General features: G+C 40.7%; 3 protein-coding genes across 3 annotated transcripts in view; 1 reads left to right on the forward strand and 2 right to left on the reverse strand.

Moving 5' to 3' along the window:
• The window catches only part of uhrf2 (ubiquitin like with PHD and ring finger domains 2), a 43458-nt gene extending 42406 nt beyond the window's left edge, over positions 1-1052 (reverse strand). Inside the window, exon 1 of the mRNA XM_084746131.1 lies at positions 719-1052. Coding sequence (XP_084602257.1) covers positions 719-871 — 153 coding nt within the window. The 5' untranslated portion in view covers positions 872-1052. The remainder of the gene's footprint in view (positions 1-718) is intronic.
• Positions 1053-5855: 4803 nt separating this feature from the next.
• brd10 (bromodomain containing 10) lies at positions 5856-20088 on the forward strand. The gene is made up of 10 exons (XM_084745766.1): positions 5856-6337; positions 7856-8588; positions 9858-10058; positions 10182-11806; positions 11968-12029; positions 12204-12293; positions 12426-12541; positions 12768-12970; positions 13208-15286; positions 17396-20088. The coding sequence occupies exons 2-10, from the start codon at positions 7867-7869 to the stop codon at positions 19360-19362; spliced, it is 7065 nt and encodes a 2354-aa protein (XP_084601892.1). The 5' UTR covers positions 5856-6337; positions 7856-7866; the 3' UTR covers positions 19363-20088.
• Positions 19958-23688, reverse strand: mlana (melan-A). Its single transcript, XM_084745768.1, has 5 exons — positions 23516-23688; positions 22253-22345; positions 21950-22046; positions 21489-21596; positions 19958-20431 (listed from the first exon to the last, which is right to left on the reverse strand). The coding sequence occupies exons 1-5, from the start codon at positions 23671-23673 to the stop codon at positions 20363-20365; spliced, it is 525 nt and encodes a 174-aa protein (XP_084601894.1). The 5' UTR covers positions 23674-23688; the 3' UTR covers positions 19958-20362.

The raw sequence follows: 23688 nt of genomic DNA on the forward strand, positions 1-23688 counted from the left end.
TCTGTACAGCAGACGGCCCTGTCTGTCCTCACTGTACTGTGTGCATAATGTTACTGTAGAGAAATCCAGGGTGTAAACACAACTACAGTCTTGCTTTTAGACGTGAGGGCACGTGGAGCCACGAGTCCCCTCCTCCTCAAATTATCATTAACATCATCATAACACCACATGGACCAGCATGATGATGGCTCACTAATGGACTCTGTGCGGTTTAGAGCTACCGTGGTGACACATGTGACAAATGCAATGCACAAAACAAATAATTATAATGATATTTATGTCAATCGAGCTGTTGTTAATGCAATTAAACAAGTGCTCATAGATGTGGGCTGTTTTGTTTGCACTGCGCTACTTTGGTGTACATGTGGAAACAGAGGGCGATGTTCTCTTTTCTCTCTCCCGTCAATGTAAACAAACATGTCTACGGCTGTGAGACATTTGTTGCATGCAGCGCCAACCCAAACAATGTTAATGTGGCTCCATAACACGTCCATACGTTCATGTATTATCGCCGTCTTTTCTCAGTGGCTGGCACACCGCGTACCCCGGGCTCTTGCGCAAGAACTATTGGCGAATTCCTATCAAAACAGGAAGCTCGCATGGGTCCGAAACGGCTACAACACCAGAGGACCACTCACTCTCCACCACCACCTAAACCCCACCAAAGCATCAAAAACCGACTGTTGCATGACGGGGTGACACAAAAAACCATCTTTACCTGCTTCCCTCTGTAGAACAGGCGCTGCTGCTGTGGGCTTACATTGAAGATGTCCTGTATTTTCAACCGTAAAGACTCAATTTTGGTCAATCTAGAAAGATCCTCAACGGTTCGCGTCTCCTTCCCGTCTATGGTACGAACCTGGATCCACATCGTTGCACCGCCCTGTTACGCTTCAGATAAATATCAAATAAAGCAGAATTTGGGTACGAGCGACTGTTTTCCAGGGGGTTGAAAGGACATATAAAACGAACAAAAATGTTCAGGGCTCCATTGCGTTTTCCTCTGCAGAGGTAACGTCGGACTGGATCGCGCAGGAGGTGTCTCACATGAGGTCGCGGCGCCAAGCAGCAAATCTCGCGAAATAACGTTCAAGAGAGCACAGTCTGCAGTTAAAGGCACAGGTCCACAGTTAATGTAAAATAAAACACGGAGCCACTGCTGAGGGCCTGTACAGTACAGTAGTTGGCATATTACTGTTACAGTGGTACTTCACGGTCAGAGATGGCAGTATTTCAATTTAAAGTAAAAGTAAAGTGAAAACAGTTTTGCTGGGCAGAGAAATACACAACTTGTAACGAAATATTTTAAGAGCTTGTATTTGTGCAGAGTGAAATACATTATTGAATATGTCATTATATGATCAAATAAGAGAACAACTAGCTTAATCACGTGTTCTTAATTCAAATCTGTTTGGTTCACACTTCTGGACAAGGAAACCCTGCTTTTGTGTTTTGCGCAAATTTCCCATTTCCCCTCCCACCTCCAAGATATCTTTATCAGCCACTTCAAATCTATGATGTGGGAATTTTGCTGATCTTGTATTTACAATGTACTTAACATCAGAATCATCAGTTTGTTTAAATTACAAACTATTTTTATGTTTAATATGTTACATTTTCTCAAACAGTATTTTGTATTTTATTTTGATACATTTGATAATCAAGTACTTGTAGTTTGTAACAAGATACCTTTTGATGCATTTGTGCCCATTTCTCTTATAATATGTCAGAGGATGAAGGAAAGAGACAAGTAGTTTTTAGCCATGCATGAGGGACCTCGTAGTACATTTTGAGGTAAGCTGCTTCTTATTTTATGCTACTTAACACTTATATTCCTTGACATTTCTGAGAAATTATTGACTTTTCTCAACACTACATTTGTCTGTAAGTTTGCTCATTTACATACAAAATCTAAGCACATAAAATCGTGGCTTAAGCTAATATCTTGTATAACCAATACACAGAATTATGTGCGTGTACTGGCTCTAGATATCACTTTGCTGTATTGCTAATTTTACTTACTGAAAGATCTGAATACTTCCACCAATACTTGGAGCCAAGGTGTCTATTAGTCTCTTGTTCCTAGTTCTCTCTGTGCATTATATACAGTATACCTGTGCTTGAATATTACATAGTCCCAGGTTTGGTGTTTAGCAACTCAGTTAAATTTAATGAATATTCCATATAGGCAGAGTATCAGCTGAGATAATTAAGTCCTAAAACCTTTGACACAGACTCATCTATACAGGGTCTCAAGATCAGCAGGTGAAGCAGGACTCACCTTGAGGTCATTATTGACACAATGATGACCTCAAGGTGAGTCCTGATATTAAGCCTTAGTGCATATTCCTATATTCTTTAACAAACTTAGAATGAATCAAATTACAAAGCAATCATCAATCACCTGGGCCTCTGGGAGTCTGGGGCTCCAAGGCAGTTGGCTGGCAGTCCTGTTTTGGTTAAATGTAGCTGTATATTATAAGATTAACCTACTACAGCCCCTTGCCTCTTCCCAAAAAGACAATTATGCAACTGCAGCACACTCAGAATGCTGCTGCCATAGTTCTAAAGAATAAACAGTAAAACTGAGCCCATTGGCTTACAGTTACTTATAGAACTGATGTCCTTGGGCCAAAATACATGCTGGATATGCCAGAAAAATAAACCTAATAGGCCTCTAAGATCTTTATAGAAAGCAGTCAGCTCATAGTGCCTCGAGTCAGAACCAAACTGGGTGAAACTGCTTTTAGCTGCTGTTCTGCACGCAGTTGGAACCAACTTCTTTACTGTCTTCAGTGTGCTTAAACCTTAGTCACTTTCAATTTTTGAATGAAAATCTCTCCTATTCTCCAGTGCCTTTTATTGATTAATTTCTTCACAGCACTATTATTTTTTATCACTGCACCTCACTACTCCACTGAAACAGTACAATCTATTTTTATTTGTCTATTTGTATTTTTTCTATTTTGATTTAATTATTTATCCTCTTCATTGAGCTTTTATTATTTCTTTGCCTTATCTAAATCCATCTGAATTAATTTTGTTTTAATTCGTAATTCTATTTGTATGAATTAACTGGACAAAGGAATATACGAAATCTTTCATTTGATATTTTTCATTGAGTAATATTGGTCTTTAATAGTTAAATACAGTGTCTGGGTTAAGCATTTTGTTATGAAATAATCTGAGATAATCCCTATTTTATTGTTCCAATGGTAATATAATGAAGAATGGATCAACACACGAACAGCCAAGCAATAAAAATCCAAATAGCAAATCAAAACATTTTCAAAGTGCATTGACTCAAAATCTGTCTTCCTCAAAGCGTGAGTAGAAGCCATGTAAAGCCTCCCCACAGAGCGCACTATCAAGCTTTTGTGCACACCACTGCTATACACATCAGGGAATTTTTCACCATTGTGTAAAGAAGACCTATACTGGACTAAAATCTCCTTGCCTGACAATACCTCCTGGCTGAGCTGAAATCACTGTAAAGCACATGCCTCTCGTGGCATAATTGCTTAATTAACAATTGTCTCAGCTGGAGACCTCCTCCATGTGCCACCGGCAAGTCTATAGCTGACAGTGTAGAGAATAATACCTTCGTCTGCTCTCCTGATGCTGCTTGTTCTATCCTTTGCTTGTGTGACTTTAAAAAAACACAGCAGTTTTATTCAAACAATGATGGCTGCTAAATACATCCAACATAACATATCAGTCCAGTGACAGACAACTCTAATCCCCCTCCCCAGCCTACATACAGTCTATGGTATGTAGGCCTGCAGTGACACAAGCAGAACATTATGACTCTCCTGCCCTGATAGATGTCTGTCAGGTTGTCAATACTCTCGGTACAGGCAGTGTACAAATCCTGTCTCTTGCACTAGGATTGACGCACTCTTGTCCCAAATATAGCCATAATCAGAATAACCATGGTGGAGCTTAAATAAACAACCTGAGGTTAAGAGCTACCTGAGAGGTTAAACAAAGGGCATTAAAGCTCTTGCACTCCTCCCATAATGTTTTATTTTAGTGTAGGATTTATTTATAGAATTTTCAGGACCAAAAGAACAAAACAAAAAAACAAACAATAAATAAAAAAATAAAAAAATAAAAAATAACAACAATACAACATAATAACCCTCCTATATATGACTGAATAAATAAAATAAAATAAAATAAACACTGTAAAATTAGGCATACATTGGCAAAGGAAGCAAATATACCAAGACAAGATCTATAAAGATGCTCAGCTGATGAATTTTAAGTTATTTTGGAAAAAAAAAACCTCCATGGACAAATATATTTGCTTTTTAAGCACATTTTGGCAAATTTCACATTCATAAAATGACATGGTCCAAATAGAAAACCATACTCTAGCTTACTTTGAGTTGATATTAACCTATATTACCATTCAATTCACTAGTCAAGCTGAAAAACAGAAAAACAAAGACCCAAACAATATATGAAACATGACATTATCAACAAATGTGATAAATTTATTTATATGTGCAATTTATTTATTTATTTATTATGATCTGTTTATCTAACTATTTAATTGCTTTACTGGATTTTAAAGCTTCCTGCACAATCCCTTTACAGAATTTTTACAAATATCTATTTATTTATTTGTGTCACAACTGAATTCCTGTCGCTGTTTCCTCTTTTGTTCTATTAAATGGTAATACTGTATGTTACTGTTGTTATCAATAAAGTTCACCGTAAAATAGATAAAAAAAAAAGAATAACACAGATGCTGAAGTGTCTCTTGTACACCTTGGTGACTAGCGACATCTAGTGGTTACAATTGAGCAATGTGTTCTGTTCAAGTTTACACTGTACATTGAACAGTACCTGCTGTGTCTTTCTTTTGTAGTACAGTATGCGCTCAAGTTATGAATGAGTCCACAGTCTGATGCTGTTGATCCGTGCTGTGCACAGTATCCTTATGGATGATCTGCCAATTTTTGGCTCATTATTTTAAAGACAGCTGTCTCAAAATGCTCCTCTGTCACTCACAATGGTAACACAGTTATAAGAAGCTTAATAATACAGCTTATAGCTTCAAAACCAAAGTAATGACCCCCCCCCCCCCCCCCGATCTTTTTTTTTCATTATTTAATCAGAAGGATACGAAAACATTAACACTTAACAAGAATAAAAAGAGCCATAAGAACAAAAAAAACACGGCTATTTATTTTTATTAAAAAGAAGCCTGTAAGGAATTCTAACTGACCAAGGTCCTGATGGCTTTATGTTTTGTCAGTCAGTCTCATTGCATTCTTGAATATTAGGTTTCCTTTCAAATCATTTTCATTTATGGATATCAAACTTGCCATATAGAATAAATATAAAATAAAATAAAAACACGACTTAAATCCAAATCTTTTTTTCTCATGATATATATATATTTTTTGTTAATTTATCTCATTCCCACGTAATATATCAAAAAAGATTTTCGACATCAATCCAGGAAAAAAGTTCTAAATGCTTTCATAAAACCAAAATAACAATTTGGTGTGACACGAGACCAGCCTGATACGTCAGGCTGCGCACATTTGCATCGGGCGCACGCAGGGTGGAAGTCAAGTGAACGGTACAGTAGTCTCTAAGAATCGTGTCTAGGATGGAACCCCAGACCTGCGAAAGATCTCGCGATAGTGATCATTATAACCCAAACTATGAGCTTTCCCTAATTATAACCAAGTGTTCCTTGTTCCCAACTCTAGGGCGACCTCTATAACAGCGGTGTAACCTTATAAAACATATGCACTTAGCACAAAATATATACTAAATAAACAACGCGTACAAATCTCGCGAGAGTTTCTCATATCTAGGGTTCTTATCTAGCCAGAGCTGTCTTCAAGCAAGCCAGACAGAGCAGTCGGTTACTAGCTTTTTGTAAACCTTACAGGCTTCAGAAGAAATCAGGCACATGGCGCATATTTGTCTCTAAAGTGAAGCTGTTGTTTTTTACGTGTCATAAAGTAGCTGTCAACTTGCAAACCAAGCGGGTTAGCAGACTAGCTAGTGATAATGAACTGTTATGCATTGTCGGACAATCAGCTAGTGTTACTCCAGCTAATGCTCCTTTAGCCATCTTGCTGTCACTGACATGACTCCGACCGCTGACATGAGATGTCTGCATAACTTTTTATCTGCCGGACATTTAACTGCTAAGATTTTTTCAGTATGGACAGCGAACGCAGCAATTGCAGGCCCCAGACTGGAGACAATAGCAAGCTAACCTAGCTAGCAGGCTGTCGTGGCTGCTACTAAGCTTGCTAAAAGCGGTCTTGCTTGGTGCGTGTCTGGAGCCGCACTGAAAAACGTCGAGGTATGTTGTTTAACCAACCAAGCTCTGCCTCTGGTCAGTTTGTTTTGGTCTTATTTTTCACGTGATCAGGAGACGGGACGTGATAAGGGAATGCACTGTAGATTTTTCCATGAGCCAGCAGAACAAACTTTGTTTACTTATTGTTTTAACTACCGTTAGCTAACCCGCTAAGAGCTAACTTCAAGCTAGCTAGCCAATGATCCAGGGAAAGGAAAAAGTTTACAGAGATCAGGCTGGTAGATAAAGTTAGTTAAACTGCTTGTAATTAAGGCACAATAACATGAGGTTAGTGCTCCAGTGTTTCATCGTGTGGCAGTAATAATGCGAACACCTGCCATGACAGGAATTATATTGTCAGCAAACTTAGCCTAGCTATCTTAGGTATGTTAGTAATGAACCTGCTGTAATGTCATTTGGACCTCTCTATAAATGCTTAGTAAGCACTCTTTATTTGTCTTGGTCTATTTTTTCCTCGCATCAAAACTATGTTGGAGTGTTGTTCTCAGCATCAAAATTCGCCATACGTGACACCTGTTACTAAGACTGTTGACAAGATTTTGGTGATATGGTAATATGATGATCATGATACAGTGTTTACAAATCAATGTATCGTCATATATTTTTCTACACTGTAAGCAAGATGATATATTGCTTTTAAAAAACTAAAAAAGGAAAACTGTCATACTCATCACTTTACCATATAGAGCTCAACAATAAGGACTGCTGCTTGGCCGGGGCAAATGAAATGCCATGTTCGGCAAGTAAATCTGGCAAAGGGCAAGTAGTACAAAAACATCAAACAGTAGAACTATCATGATGATTGAATAATCATTAGAGTATTTTTCAGAAAATGCTGTTTTCAGCTACTCAAATATAGCGACTACCCAGTTTGTGTATTGTCATATTAAAAATCAGTATCTTTGGGTTTTAGACCTCACCTTGGAGTCTGAAGAATTGGGATGGACATTTTACCTGTATCTTCTGACTAGGGGTGTAAGAAAATATCAGTAGACTTGAATATGGCAAAATTATGTTTTGTGATACTGTATTGATTCTCCAAAATCTGTATTATGATATACTGGTACATGCAAATATTTGTGGCAGTGGTTCATTTTGTGTTATGTTTAAACTCCTGACCATTTGATAGCAGTGTTGTCATCTATCTTTGCTACTCTGATTGCATAAAAAGTAAACTTTTTAAAATCAGATTTTATGCATATGGTGGTGTGTTCTTTAAAACTACATTTTAAAACCAAGTTTTCTTATGATTAAATTAAAAAAAGCAATATATCACCTTGCTTACAGTATCACAATAAATTGCAATATATTGAATCATAATCCCTGTATTGTGATACACATCCCTATAATCGTCACTGAAAATAATTGTTTCAGCCCTATATAATAATGCTGTAATCTAGTCAGCATCTGTGCATCTATCATGACATCAAGATACAGTGTTTTGAGCTATACTTAAGTGTATTGATAATTTCTCACACACCTTCCTGTTACCCACATAAGGTGCCTGTGCTATGGATCAGGAGGATTCAACAGACCAAATCACAGCAGCTTGTAGCCAACCTTTGTTCCACAACCAAGACCTGACTGTGACTGACCAAGACACAGCATATCAGCAGCCCAGCTTGGACATCATGTCTTCACAGTCCAAATGGGTGAGCAGCAGCACTGAAGATACCAACCTGCTCATAACTGAAGATGGGCTCAGTAACGGCACCTGTGAAATTGAGACTATGGTTGCATTACACTGTCCCGGCGACAGTGGAGATGTCACCGCTAAAGGTGACCAGCTTGCACTTAGCAATGACGGCATGTCAGAGTTTTCTAACAGTGACCTCTCTCTGCCTGAGGTATGCATCTCCACCAACAGCAACAGCTTTGAGGAGGATATGAATTACGAGGTCCAGCAAGCTTATAGGATATTCACTGGCTTTCTCTTAGACAAGCACAAAGGGATCACTAGCCCGTTCCTGCATCCCATCGGCCACCAGGAGGCCCAGCATGGTATTGGAGGTGTCCGGGGCTGGGGTCAGGCACAGCTCAGGCAGTCAATGTGCTTGAGGAGGATGGAGGAGAAGTTTATCAATCAGGAGTATGATACCATAACAGAGTTTGTTGCAGACTTCAGACTGATGTTGGAGAACTGTTATCGCTACCATGGGGTGGACCACTGGATCTCCAAGCAGGCTCAAAAGCTGGAAATAATGCTGGAGCAGAAGCTTACGTTGCTATCCAGGTAAACCTTATGTAAATACACTACTGACCAAATTGCTTAGCTGGAAAATGTTCAAAACTGTTAGAACACTTGCAGTCGGAGAAGAACCAAAGGATGCATCCTATGTCATGTGATGATAAGTTATGTTGCTGGGCAATAAATGTTTGTTTGTTGTCTGGCAAGGGTAGCTTAAAAACATTAGATTAATATTATTTTCTTTTATTGCAGGGCGGTATTTCACGCAGCATCAATGTAAAGTGTCTATATAGTGCTGCAGAAATTATGTATTTTGTAGGCCAACCTCTAAGTTAGCATCACTCTGTTTCCCTCTCACAAAAAGTCAATGGGGTTTGTGCAGGAAATAAGCTGTGTTGAATAAAAGTTCATGATACTTGTACATTTTGCTCAGCAAGATAGTCTTCACACATGAATACCACTTTTATGATGTTTCAAATGTAGATGCAATTGCCAGGGGCTAGTGTTTCAAAAACTGTAATGAAGATCACCAGCAGGACGGTCAATGAGAGACATTGAAGTCGATCATTATTTTATGTAGAAAAACAATAGTATGCCAACAAAACAGTAATGAAATTTTAATTTGACTAACATAGATAGGCCTCTTCAGAGTCTGCAAATCTAGATTCAGTAATCTTGACGTTGTGGTATTTGGATCAGATTTGAACCGACTTGAACATTCCTCAAAAAACAGGATAAAACCTACAAGAAGAGTTTTGTCTGTGGTTGTAGAAAAGGATTACAAAATCTGAATAATTCTGATAAAGATTTAATGTTTTTAATTTTCCAAAAGTAAAAAGCTTTTAGGCTATAAATGAACTACACGACACTTGCATGATTGCACGTTACCAACATTGACAGCCTCTGTTGCTTCAAGTAACCACCTGGTAGCAGCTGCCTTTTTTAAGACGTGTAAAAGCTTCAAAATTCACAAGTTGGTTATTTACTGATACTTCTCATGTCATAGAACAAAACATAAAAAGTTTAAGCATGTGTGAACCACAGACCCTATTTCAAAAACCTATTCAAACTGGAAGTGCTAATATGATAACTCATTTCTGCACTTTAGACCTAATTTCTGCAGTATAATATATTTATTACTAGTACTAAAGAGAGAAGAATGGGGATTGGGGTACTCAGTTACATGTTATGAAGAGCCACAAGTGTATTTTGAACACTTGCTTGGTCATTGGATCAGTAGTGTAGATGCACAGTTTTTTTTTTATTTCCAACAATCCTGACAGCTATGATATCTCTCGCTGTCTGTCAAACTAGGACGCTGCGAGAGAAAACGACCTTGGCAGTGACTTCTAAGGGACGTTTTGGTGCTGAAGAGGAACGGAGTTCAGGGGGCACCTCAACGAGGAGGAGACTTGCACCTCGCAGCCTCGCTACCATCACTGTTGGTGGGCATGAGTCTATCATGGTCCAGACATTACGACTGGAAGAGCAACAGAGGGCCAAGGACGAGAAGAGGTGAGTGGAAAAAAAAAAAAGTAGAAGTTGCTGTTGTCAGTTGACTCTTTTAAATGGGGACATTATTGCAAGAAATGTATTAAAACTTGGTTCACACAAGCTATGCATGTTCTGAATTTTCAGGCAACGTGAGCTTGAGAAGAAAGAAGCAGAGGAAATGTCAGCCAAAGAGGTTGAAGAGTGGGAGCAGACGTTGTTGTCACAAGCTTCCCCCCACACTGTGGACACACTTTGGGAACTCCCTGCTATAGGACACTTCCTCTGCCTGGCTCAGACTGCCCTCAACCTTCCAGAGATTGTATTTTTTGAACTGGAGCGTTGTTTGCTGATGCCTCGTTGCAGCCCCCTCTTGTCCAAAATCATGTCTTCCCTACTGTCCCCAGCCCAGCGGAGGGCCACTCTGCACCGCCGGCCTGCCCTGCCTTACCGCCGCTGGGAGTCAGAGCTCAGGCAGCGGGTCCTTGGCTGGTATCGAGCAGTTGGTGGCTCCCATGATCAGCCAGGTCGGGCTGAGCAGCTGGGACTCTGCCACCAGTTTTTCCGCATTCTTGGAGAGGTGAGCCCTTTGGAGGAGAAACCCTTTCACTTGCTGCCCTTTTACCAACGGGTTTGGCTTCTGAAGGGGCTGTGTGATCATGTGTATGAGACACAGAAAGATGTGCAGGATGCTCTGCTGTCCCAGCCAATCCATGAATGTAGGGAGTCTATTTTGGGCTATGACAGCAAGGAGAACGCCTACATACATTTCCCACATTTCTGTGGGGCAGACCTTAGGATCTACTGCCAGAGCCCCAGCACACCCCCAGCTTTCCCATTCCCTTCTGTTTTGGTGAAAAGGGTTGAAATAGAGCCAGGGACAGAGGGTGAAGAGTCAGATGGAATTAAAGATGAAGGGCTTAAAAGTGACGGGTGTTATGGGCGCTCCATGGACACGGGAGAGTCTGATGAGTTTGGAAATGGGAGAGCAGAGACACCTAGGGTTTTCAAAGGGGAAAATGGGGATAGAGAGGAAGATAAAAGGTTTAAATTGTGGTCACTGAAGAAGGAGGAGGTTTGTGAATCAGGGTCGTCTGAGGGAGACTCAAGTGATGACTCTAAATTGGACTTAAAAACACACACTAACTCCTTATCCCTTTCACACAGTCCTATTGGAGGAGGTAGTGTGGAAATGAATTTGAAGGAAGAGACTGTTGAGTTGGAGCATCAATCCAAGCATCTTACATTAAAACAGGAGCAGGGCTTCTTATTGGGTTCAGTGCGCACCATTAAAGCAGAGACACAGGAGCCCTGTCTGAGTGTAGGGGAGCACAGCTACACAGGAAGGTCACCTGCTCGCTCAATGAGTCAGAGCTCCCCAATCAAATCGGTGGGGCCCAAAATGGAGGGAGGAGGTCTCAGTCAGGGACACCAAAGATCTTCCTGTTTGGAATGTTGTAAAAGTAAAACTAGTAGTTTTAAATCTGAGGAGCATGACTGCTGCAGTGGCACTTCAGGGCTAGCAACACAGTTATCTTCTGAGAGCGCTCAAAACTCAAGTGAAGAGAGGGTGAATGACAAAATCTGGACTAAAAAAAAAAAGCGGAAGAAAAAGCGAGGGAGGGAACAGCTGCTGAGGGTGAAAGGAGAGCACAAGCAGCTGCAGCACGTGGACAGGACGAGGCTGTCCCCAGCTGAGGCTGCCAAGTCTGGCGTGCGGAGAGTTGCCACAACGATCAAAAGAAAAGAGAAGAAGAAAAAACATAAAACAGGTGAGGAAAAAGTCAAATGTTGTTGTTAGTCCACTGGTTTCTTCTGGTATTGCATGAAGCTCATAGTAAGTGTACATTGATAGCCACAATACCATATGGGACATTTTCTAAATTTGCTTTATTATTCGGTTCTGTGACTATATCTGTGATCTTGTTGACAGGAAAAAAGTTTGACTCATCAAAGAAAATTAAAGATGAACCTACAGTTGAGCCATCATTTAAGGTAGTTTCACTCATACTAAAATATACCCTCTTTGACTGACTTTTTTTGGCAGTACATTTTTAATGTCATATTAATTGAGTAACCAGTTTACAACTATTTTATAGTCCTTATTTAAGCCTCACCATTCTTCTGCCCTCCTTTTTTCTCACTCGATCTATTATTCCTCCCCTGTAGTTGGTATGCACCAGTCTTGAGGAGCTGCGAGATCTAATCAGTAAGACAGAAGATGAGCTTGATGACCTGGAGAGCACCAAAAAGAGATTGGTAGGTTATATCATAGTTCTTTTGAGAGGACTTGGTCCAGAGCCTTCTGAAATTGGTGGAGATGATGATGTGCTTTCATATTTTAATGTTGTTGACCTAACTAAGGTTTCCTTTGCTTGTTTGAACTGACAGGGTCGGTGGTATTATAGGAGAGAAGCAGTAAAAGACCTCCACAGCACTCTAATCAGACTACTGAATGAGCTTTCACCCTGGGAACCCAAACTTGTCAAGGCATTTCAAAGGAACAGGTATAACTACCAATAATTGGATTAAACCCTGATAAATACTTTTTATTCTCTTTCTCTCTTTTTTTTTTGTCAAAACTGTGATAATAAATCTTAGTCTTGTGCACTTTGGGCTCAGGTGAGCAGCATAATAAAGCATAATGACAGCAATTAAATAGCTCTTTGTATCATATCATCATTGCCTGGTAGAAATAAATCTGTTCCCTATTATCATTTTTTTTTAAATCAGGCTTCGTTTGAAGAAGGAATTTGATGACTTTAAGAAGCACCCAGAGTACAATAACTTTGTGCGTGAGGAGTGTATTTCATCATCCTCCTCCTCAGACGAGGATGAAGAGAGGAGTTTGGGGAAGGACTCGCTTTTGGATCATTATAGAAGATCAGAAGAGGAAGACCTGGAACATATGGTTCCCAGAGGTCTTTGGAGTGGAGGTAAAGTAATTAAAGTGTAATCTAATATTTGAATTTTATTTGAAGAAATTTAATTACAGAGATTTAAATTGTGTTTTTGGTCCTAAATGATACCAGGCAGTTAAATAACACAGGTCTTTGCTTTCTATTGAACTAACCCAGAGGAACTGACCTGAGTATCACAACCTGTCTTTTGAACATATGTTGATAGTTAATAGATCAGTACATCCCTAATTGACTTCTCTATTATGTTCTCAGCAAGCACCCGGGAGTTTGTGGCTGAGTCGTCTGGAGAAAGAACGGTGACCTACGTACCTCCCAATCACCTAAAACACCCTCTGACCAGCCCAGAGAAAGGCGTCGGTCTGCTGCCAAGAGTTCTGACTGGCAGCAGTAACATTACTACTACTATTGCTGATTCTGGGCTGCAGTCTAGATCTGAACTGATCCCATCAAATCAATCCAGGGATTCAAACTTAGCATGGACAGCAAGGGTGCCAGCCCAGGCTTCACTGTCACCCAGACCACCCATTCTCCACCCCACCACTGGACTACCTAAGGGCTACACGCCCATTCCCACCCTGCTGGCTAAGAGTGTGGGAAACAAAGTGACCTTAATGAAACGGCCTGATGATTACCCAGGGGTCAACAACGTAGATAGACAGAGCAAAAGGTCTTTGATCTCCCTGCCTACCTCTGCAGTGACTACCACAAAACCTTCAAAAGCACAAAACTCTCCATCCACTTCCCAACAGAACACACAACAAATGCAGGCACAGGGACTACAGCAGATGGAAGTACTAAGACAGCTAGGAACAGCCACAGTAACGGCAGCTCTTCCTAAATCACCACAGGCATCCAAACCAACCCAGACTGTACCAAAAAATCCTGTCCAAGTGGTGTACAAGGTACCTGAGAGGCTGGGTCACCTTGTAAGGACAGACAGCAACAGCCCAGTCAAGATCTCTGTTCATCCTGTCATGGACCAGAACACGGGGGAGAAGATCATGCAGCAAGTGGTGATTCTGCCTTCTAACCTTCTCATTCAAAAGACTGAAGAAAATGCCTCTTTTTTAAATCAACAACAATCTAAGGGCATTCAGGTCCCAGTCTCTAAAGTGGCCAGTCCCTTATGTATGTCCACCAATGTGCCTGGGTTCACCATTCCTGAAAACAGAATCCCTGTCCAGCAAGTGGCTCCCCTAAAAGATGCCAGGACAGTGAGGACCCCTTCTCCTTCTGTTTCCCCTCATCCCCAGCAGGGGGGAATGAATACAGCAGGGTTCAAGGGGACACAAGTCGGCAGTCCCCAAGCTAGTGCAACACAAAGTGTCATACCAAACCCTTCACCCATCACTTCAACTCCTTCTAGTGCAATTTCTACTGAGTGTATTAAATCTACAGACCCTAAACAGGAGCTCAAAACTGTGTGTATCCGTGACTCGCAGTCCATCCTAGTAACAACTAGAGGTGGCAACACGGGCATTGTCAAAGTCCAGACATCCTCAGACCAGAAGGCACTTGGTTCTTTGCCCACTAGTCCAGTCATCACCATCTCACCTCAGTTTAAAGCCTTCCTGGTATCGAAAACGTCTCCAACTCTTTCTGCTTCTGCTCCCTCTCAGACTTCCCCTTGCACCATACCGGCAGTAACGAGTATCTCAGTGGCCCAACCTCAGAAGCAAGTGTCTTCAGTATTAAAGTCCCCTTCCACTGCCACAACTCCCATGCTCACTGCAGTCACTGGTAGCATTCCTGTTACAGGCCCTGGAAACCTGACTGCAAGCACTACTGTTGCTTTAGCTCAAGGCTCCAACACCTTAGCTGCTTCTGCAATTGGAACAAAGATTGGCCAGCTAGCACAAACGGTGGCTGCTTCTGGTTCTCATTTTCAAGCTTCTTTAGTAAAAAACACTGTTGTTGTCCCATCACTGAGTAGTTCTGGTGTGTCACAAGTTCTCACACAAGCAGAGTTTGTCAGCAAGACTGGCGTGAAACGGCCCAGTACAGAGGAGAGATCCCAAGTGACTAAATTCATCCTGGTTACTCCCTCTTCTTCTTCCGCCTCAAATGTATCCTTATCAAAAGGTACACCTTCTTCCCCAAAATCGCTTCCTAGCTCAAGAGTCATGTTCATAAGCCAGCCCACAGTGACATCATCCACCACCTGCATTGGAAGCATTCCGAAGCAGATGATAGCAACAGGGGCTGGTGGACAGCTGCTGACCACTTCATTCACTTCAAGTCAGTCTCTAAAGATGGGGTTAAGCCCAGGCCAACCTGTTGGTGGTGTCAACTCAGAAACATCGAAGCTCAAGAACATCACTCTGCCCTCAGGTGAGTTTGTTTAATGTGATGTTTTACTGGTGTTCTTATTATGTCTGATGTATTGTCTGTTTCATTCTGTCTGTGACTTTTTTTAACAATGGGGAATTATTAATAGACTTTATAATGTAGTTAGAGGAATGTGAAGCTATGTTTTTTGGATGCTACAGTATTTAGTCATTTAAATACAACCCCAGTTCCATAAAGGTTGGGATGCTGAGCGTGAATAAAAAGACAGTGAAGATCTATTTGACCTGAATTCAATACAAACACACACTCATTTTGAATTTGATGCCTGCCACATGTTCCAAAAAAGCTTGGGACAGGGGCATGTTTGCCACCACTTAGTTACATCACCCTTTCTTTTACCAACATTCAGTAAGTATTTGGGAACTGAGGACACATTTTTGTAGTTTGGGCAGTCAGGGGTGTGTGGCTTATTTTGAGCTCCATAATGCAACATGCAATTTCAGTGGAAGACAGGTCTGGACTGCAGGCAGGACAGTCTCTTACATGCACTCTTTCACTTTGCTTAAAGCAATAGTTCACACAAAAATGAAATTTCACTCAATATCTACTCACCCCTGTGCTGATGTGAGGATGGGTGAAGATCTCCAGTTCACAAAACACTCCTGGAGCTTCAGCAGAAAACGGCGCTGCAGCCAAATCCAGTACAATTGAAGTGAACGGTGACCAGTTTTAAAGTGTAAAAAAAAGAACATAAAAAACCCACAAAATGTCTCCATACTGCTCATGTGGTGTAATCCAAGTGTCCATAAGCCAACACATTAAAATTTGACCCAAAAAGATGCCATTTACACCATGTTTTTAGCCTAAATGTCAGCTGTAGTGTCTCAGACCGGATCTGCCTGCAAACCCCTGAAGCGGGTACGCAAGCTCTTGCCCAAGTGGCATGGCTGCAGCAGAGAAATGATGTTCCTCTTCTATGTTGAAGTCCTCGGACATGTTCGTCTTTGTTCAGTTTGCAAAGTCAACTGTATGCATAATTAGTCACTATTTCCAGGTAGCATGTAAACACAGATGTGAAGGTATTGTGAGATCTCGTATATCTCGTGTCACGCCGCTTGGACGAGAGCTTGTGTCCCCCCTTCAGGCGTGTGTTCTTTTTTTACATTTTAAAATTAGTCACCATTCACTTCACTTGTACTGGATTTGGCTGCAATGCTGTTTTCTGCTGAAGCTCTGGGAGTGTTTTGTGAACTGGAGATCTTCACCCATCCTCCCATGAGCACAGGGGTGAGCAGATATTGAGTGAAATTTCATTTTTGGGTGAACTATTGCTTTAAGTCACACTGTTGTAACAAACATCATCTGGATGGCAGCATATGTTGTTTCACAACCTGTATGTACCTTTCAGCATCCAGAGGCTGCTGCTTTAATACCCAACCATAATGTTATCCCCTTTTCCAGTCTTTTGTTGACCATCCCAATTTTTTTGGAATGTGTTGTAGATATCAAATTACGAATTAGTGTATATTATATGAAAAACAATAAACTTTATCTTTTTGAACATTAAATATCTTGTTATATCTTGTAGTGAAGGGTGCCACAGTTCTACTTGACTTTTTGGATTTAAATTGAAAAATATTTATTTTCTGCACTAATGGCTATGCTATTGTTAGACTACTGAGTCTTTACTTATAAAGCTTGACAGATGTTTCATTTTATGTTTTGACAACTGTCATTTACATTTTCAAATTCTTGTTTTAAAAGAGTCTATATGTTACCAAGTGTGATACAACAGCCAGTAAGGTATGCTGTGTCATCTTTGAAGTTTTGTTTTTTAATTCACACATGCACCAGATGCGAGCAAGTAGATGGGACTGCAGAGAAAAAAAGAATATGATTCTGCCTTTGATTTTGATTACTGAAATTGAAAGCTCATCTTGATTGATTTTCAATTTTATAATTTTATGTAGTGTGTTCAATCCAATATTGACTGGAAAGTCATTGCATTGTTTTCAGTTAAATTTTACACAGCATCCCAACTTCTTTGGAATTGGGGCTGTATTGTAATAAAGTGGTAATACTCATACCCTAAAGACAGCTCCATTATCAATGTCAAGCTGTTAAATAAAATAGTTTTCTTTCTGTCTCCAGGGGTTCAAATCCAGTTGTCGGGTAAGACAACAACCATTGGACAGACCATTGGTGCCCTGTCACGTTCTCCTTCTAAAAGCACACCAGTGTCTGATATAGGCCGTCCAACAGCTACCACCACTGGACTGATTCCTGTTACAAGTTCAAATACCATCACAAGCTGTACTGCCCAGCCTGGTTCTTATGCTTCTCTAACCACCAGCTCTCAGCTCCAGGGCATCTCCTCCTTTACCATGATCTCCCAGTCAGGCCCTTCTGTGTCAACAGGAAACGTGATCAAGAAGGACCTTGGTATGCCTCAAAATATACTGTCCAGCAACTCTCCTGCTCAGGTGACCACTACCATGCAGAGTAGCCCAGCCCAAACTTCCACATCCGCTCTTGTCCATCAGCCTTCAAGCATCCAAAGTGGCACTGGTGAGAAAACCACTTCCTACTTATCTTCCTCCCAGCTTGCTCTCAATAAAACCCAAACACCCATCTCCTCTGCAACAACCACCAATACCCAATTAACCACCTCTGCTACTGGCACAATCCAGCAGAGGATAGTCATCAACACCTCTACGCCCCTTGCTGCTGGCACACAGATCCTCCTTAACAGTGCACGTTTTGTAGTCCCTCCCCAGGGTTTGGGTCCAGGCAGCCACGTCCTCATCATCTCTAGCCCTGCACCACAACAAGTGCCTGCTTCCAGTGCTGCCAGCACTGGAGCATCAGTACCTCCCCAAGGGGCAAGCCATGTCACTGTAGCCCCTCAAGCACCAGTGTTACCCCAGTCCCCAGGCAGGCTGCCTGGTTTGCCAGCTGTAAGCTGTCCTTTTGTAGCATGCACACCTGCTGTCGGTCCATCATTGCTAGCAACCACTCCCAATGTCACACCAGTCCGACTAACAGGAACACCTGGCCTGGGTTCAACATTGTTACCCAGTAAAACAAATGTAGTGTCTGCTCTGCCTAGGTTGCCAACTACACAGGCTGGTAATTTTCTATCACCTTCTATTGGTACACCCACTGTGGTCTCATCTTCAGCAAGGTTAGGTAGTGTGCCAGCCCTAGTTTCCCCAGTGGTAACCAGTGCCCCTGCTCTTGGTTCAGCACTGGCTGCAATCAGGTTGGCTGCTGGTACACCCACACGAGCTGAATGTTCATCCACCATTTCGCCTGCAGTCGCACCCCCCTTGTCCAGATTGTCAGCACCTCTATCATCTTTGCCTGTTTTACCCAGCCCATCAGTTCCCACACCCCTGTCCTCAGCTGCAGCTCCTTTGGTAGCAGGCAAACCAGCTTTGCATTCTTCTCTTCCTGCCCAGCAGGTGGTTTCAGTGACAACCCCAGGCCCTGTCATACAGCCTCAGCAGACAGCAGTTGGAATTGCAGCACCCTCCACTGCTCTATCACAGACTTTAGTGCATATGGGAATGGACAACACATCAATCAAAAAAACGGTGCCTGCAGTCGTGCAACCAGTGCTTGCTGGCACACGGACACAAGTTTTGCCAACAGTGGCTGTCCCACCAATCGTAAGTGCAGTGTCTAGGATGCAGACGCTGCCCGTTGCTACGGTTACACCAATTGGAAGTACTGTCAATGCCTTTGAGACAGCACCTGTGGTGACTGCACCTTCGTCCAGCAGCACTGTAATAATCACTCCAGCTCAACCAATCACATCATTTAAGACAAACAACACCATCCACCCACCTGTTGTTCTGACCAATCAAGTAATTGGAAAGCAGTCTCTGCAGACCTCATCCTTAGGTATGCATACCAATGTAGCATCCAAGCTACTCATTAGTCCTGACGGTGCTGTTTTGAACACAGTTCAGTGCCAGGTCAATCCAGCAGAGCTGCCTGCCTGCTCCAAACCACTGGACGCACTGGTGATTTCCCCCAACAGTTCCAGTGGAGCACTACACACACATGATTCCTCTTTACAGCCTTCACAGGCAGACAGAAAGTGCACCAATTAACTAAGACTGTGCCAGCTCTGCGAGGACTCACACACTTTTCAGCTGCTTAGTTTTGGCAGGTTTCATATCCATTGCTTGTAGTAATCCTGGGGTTAGTTAAAGAACTGCTTTCCTGCTGTAGTTTAACTCATAACTTAGGAAACAATAGGTTATACCCTCTGGATAGATCATCTAGGTAAACTGTATGCTCAATCAGACATACTGGAAATGTATACTGTGATGGGTTTCTCAAGGTTGCCCACAAATGAATGTTATAGACTCTTGACTTTCCTTTTCTTTTTAACTTCATGGCCAGTAATGACAGCTGTTATAACAAATCAGTAGAACAGGAGGATAAATAAAATGAATTTTAACTCGAGCTTTTGTAATACTTTTCAATGCCATTAGATACTGCTTCAAGAAGTAATAATTGGGATACTATTCATTGGCACAACTTGCTCTACTTTATCTGTCAGTTTGAACAATACAACTGTCTGTGTCCAGATTCTGTCATGTTGTCCTTTTTTCAACCAGTAACTGTTTGAAAACTACATTTTACTTTTTAGAAATATAAATAAACTAATAGACGACTTTGTACTACATGTTTGAGCCCATATAAAATGTTTTGAAGTCACATTTATTTATTTTTACCACATAGATTTTTCAAAAATACTTACTAGGTACATTTTCATTGAACAAATGTGGACGTTAGTGCATGGAAATAAACAATGCGACTGTCCCCAACAAGTGTGTTTCAGCTGCTTCCTTGTGCACAGACTTTTGTGAAATCATTTTTTATTGTTTATTGAAACAACCTACAGTATATACATTGTGTTTATTCGTGTGAATAATTTTACAAAGTGAGGGATACAATACTTTCATTAATGCTACAAGGCTACAAATAACCATATTGACAGTGACATCAGATTATGTATCATCAGACAACAGATGAAGTTTACAGTTTGTACTCCATTATTTTCCTTTCTTCTTTAGACATCTGTCCATCTTCTACAGAAGTCCTTTAGGGGGAATAGGGAGGAGGCAGTGGCCCTGAGGAGATCTTTTCATAGGCTGGAGGAGCATTAGGAATCTGGAGAAAGGTGGAAAAAATGTACAAATGAAAGAGCTGAAATTTGAGAAAAAAATGAGAAAAATGACCACACTCCGACAGGGTCATATATGTTGTCTAAACCTCTAACACATGTGGACAGAAAGTGGTAAAGTGCCTTGTATAGTTCCTGCCAGAGTGCCCTTCCAGTGGACAAAATGTGGTAAAGTTGCCTGTACAGTGCCCTTCCAGTGGACAAAATAAGTGCATCAAAATAAGTGTCAATAGAATCCCCTTCCAATTGATAAAATTTGATGAAGTGCCCTCCAGAATGCTCTTCCAGTGCACAAAACATGATAAAGTGCTGTCTAGTGTGTTCTTCCTGTGGACACATGATAAAGTGCATCAAATAACTCAAATAACCTGTGTCCACCACTGACCACCTAACTGATTTCTTCCTTTTTATGGCCATATCATTATATTAAAAAGCTAATTTTTACACGTGGAATTCAGCATTATAACTGAAACGTTAAGGCACTCTCTGTGGGTTTATTCAATCTTGGTCTTTTAATTGATGGACTCAGTGGGTCCAGACTGGTTAAAATGCTCATTCCTATTTTAGAAAGCTGGTAACTGCTGCAGTAGAATAGGGCAGGTATTGTTAAAGGACATTGTACTTTTGTAACTTCATCTCATATGAGAGGGTGCTGATCTGATACTTTTCCCACACACAAATGGATACACATACCTCCCTCAGGAATGAAACATTTTTAATACCTACCCCCAGTCTGGTGACACAATAATCTCTCCTTCAGGCATCCATTGCATCAGCTTCACGTGTCCTACACTGTGCTCAGAGCCCCGGGGCTTTGAACTAAACAAGTACCCTAAGTCATAGGCTTCAGAGTTTAATGAAACATACCCACTAGTTTGACTGATGAGGTATAGAAAATGTGAATAATAATAATAATTTTACTTCCTATGTGTTCATCTGTTGAAACTGGTGTTTTTCCTGACATTAAAAATACTTGACTTTGGGAAATGGAGATACAATGGAGGGCCGGTAAAGTAAGTCATGAAGTAACTGCCTGTCCCTCACCACAGGTCGGAAGCTGCCGAAGTCCGTTAGAGCCATCTTGTTTTCTGCTGAAGGTCCTGCCTCTGAATACTGGCCTCCTGTGTAACCTGGTGACCCTGACCGAGGGGTCTGCAGAGGAGAGAAAGATGTGTGAGGAGGAATTGTTGGAAAACAGCAGTTAACAAGAATAGGGTGATAAATTGGAAATCAAAGAGAAAAGGAGTGAAAAGATATACAAAAGCATCATGAACAAGATTGTAAATCAGAGTAACACAAGCATTTTCATTTCATTTTCACATGAATATGCCACATATATCAGTTTATTGTTGCATGAAATTAAATGTGGAAATCACTTAATAGCATGTAGAGAATTAGCCAGAAACACTGACCACCTGAGTTTATTAGAATAGCAAACAAATCCTCACTTTAAATATAAAAAGTGAAGTGCTGATACTTCATTAAAGGAAGTATGACCATCTCACCCTGATTATTTTGTAGCCACTCCTCTTCTTGAAATACCAGCAGCCCAGGATGAGGAGGGCTGCCAGGATGACCACCAGCAGAACTATGCCCACCGCCCTGGGATTCACAACACAATTCATAGAGAAAATTTTAGTTCATGGCTTTATCTATTACTTTGACATATTAGTTTTATAGTAGGGTATAGCCTAGATCTTCCTTATATGATTCTATTGTATAAATAGAATCATATAAGGAAGACCTAGGCCCAGTAACGGAAAACAAAAAGCTCATCCCAGATTTCAAAATAAAATAGGTACACATACTCCTCAGCTCTGACATATCCCCGTCTGCTGCTGGCAAAATAAATGTTGAAGTCTCCACGAGGCATCCCGTCTGTATGATTACACCGCATCCAGCTGAAAGTCAGCAAAAAATCCCTTAATAAGCTGAGCAAGTACAATGTAGTAACATTGTGTCTATTTGAAACAGATGTACGACCATATTTTCTTTCAATGCATTAAATCATACTTGTTTTCATCATGTAAAAGTTATTAAAAGTAATTGCACCAGAGGTAGCTAGTAGCTAGTTTTGTTGTATATTCCTTTTTAGTAAAAAACTTTAATATAAAATATTCTCATTGTTGCTTTGCATCTTTTTGTAGCAAGAGGGCCTACTTTTGGTATATTTGGCAAATTTATGTTTTTTAGGACTTTTCAGCTTCATTGCCCAGGTTAAAACATGTGTTAATCAAATGTAATAAGTTACTTTACTTTAATAAACTAATTAAAGTAGTTAAATTATTTATTAATTTCTAAAAGGGTAACTAGTAATTTTACATTAGAAAATTAACCCTCTGGAAGCTGGTCATCAGCAATCAAATGCAATTATCTTTTTAACCACTGTTAACTCGATTTACTGTCCTTTACTATATAATCCTTTTTCATTAGTTGTGTTTTTTTTAAATAAATTAATAGGAAAGATTAAACATTATTTAAATGCCATGTCCACTTTTTTCACATAAACGATTTTTTTATGTATAGCCTCAACCATGCTTTACTTGCAAATAGAAATGGATTAGCTCTGCTTTCTCCACCTCACTACTCAGATTTCAGCGTCTTTCAGCGTGGTAAAATGTCTCTTTTTTGGGTAACAGTTTATTGAGATATTAGGTATTATTGACTGATGTTGAAGCACTAATTGTGTTAGTTTTTTTTAATTTTTATTTTAAGTTGCACAAAAGGCCGATAATCTGAGCAGAGTAAATGCAAAGAATCAGTAAATTGTGATACAGACAAATAGACTAAACCAATCGTAACATAAGCCTGTCGATTATGCAAATGGAGCTGCAGCATCACCTGTTGCAGAAGCAGTGGATGCAAACTATCTATTGATGCTACGGAGTCTGCCGCATGGATCATTTATTAGTCCTGTTTGATCAGGTAATAACTGGCTATTTGCAAATAACCTGAGAGTAATGTTCATTCATTAAAAAATAGTCTTTGCACAAAACAAAACATTTCTACAATATGCATGTAATAACCTAGAGCTACCTCTGCTAAAAATAATAAGCAAAGCACCATCTTACCGAATTGGATAATTAGATTGCAGCAGAGAACAATTCCTCTGGTTGAGATGCCTTCTCAGAAAGACCTGTGGGTCGCTGGAGCTCTGTGTTAGTTCACTCCTCAAATATCTCCCCTGCCCGTGTGTGTCGGAGTGCAGAGAGGGGCAGAAAACCCTCATGACCGTCACGGGTTA

This window comes from Lutjanus erythropterus, chromosome 20 (assembly GCF_056507025.1).
Source record: "Lutjanus erythropterus isolate fLutEry1 chromosome 20, fLutEry1.hap2, whole genome shotgun sequence".
Taxonomy (NCBI): domain Eukaryota; kingdom Metazoa; phylum Chordata; class Actinopteri; order Lutjaniformes; family Lutjanidae; genus Lutjanus; species Lutjanus erythropterus.

Coding starts and splice junctions, on each gene's coding strand:
- brd10 (XM_084745766.1), top strand. CDS start 7,867: ATGGATCAGGAGGATTCAACAGACCAAATCACAGCAGCTTGTAGCCAA. Junction 12,030..12,203: donor CAGTTGAGCCATCATTTAAG/GTAGTTTCACTC, acceptor CCTCCCCTGTAG/TTGGTATGCACCAGTCTTGA. Junction 12,294..12,425: donor AGAGCACCAAAAAGAGATTG/GTAGGTTATATC, acceptor TTGAACTGACAG/GGTCGGTGGTATTATAGGAG.
- mlana (XM_084745768.1), bottom strand. CDS start 23,673: ATGAGGGTTTTCTGCCCCTCTCTGCACTCCGACACACACGGGCAGGGG. Junction 22,346..23,515: donor CAATCTAATTATCCAATTCG/GTAAGATGGTGC, acceptor GCTGACTTTCAG/CTGGATGCGGTGTAATCATA. Junction 21,597..21,949: donor GTGGCTACAAAATAATCAGG/GTGAGATGGTCA, acceptor TCTCCTCTGCAG/ACCCCTCGGTCAGGGTCACC.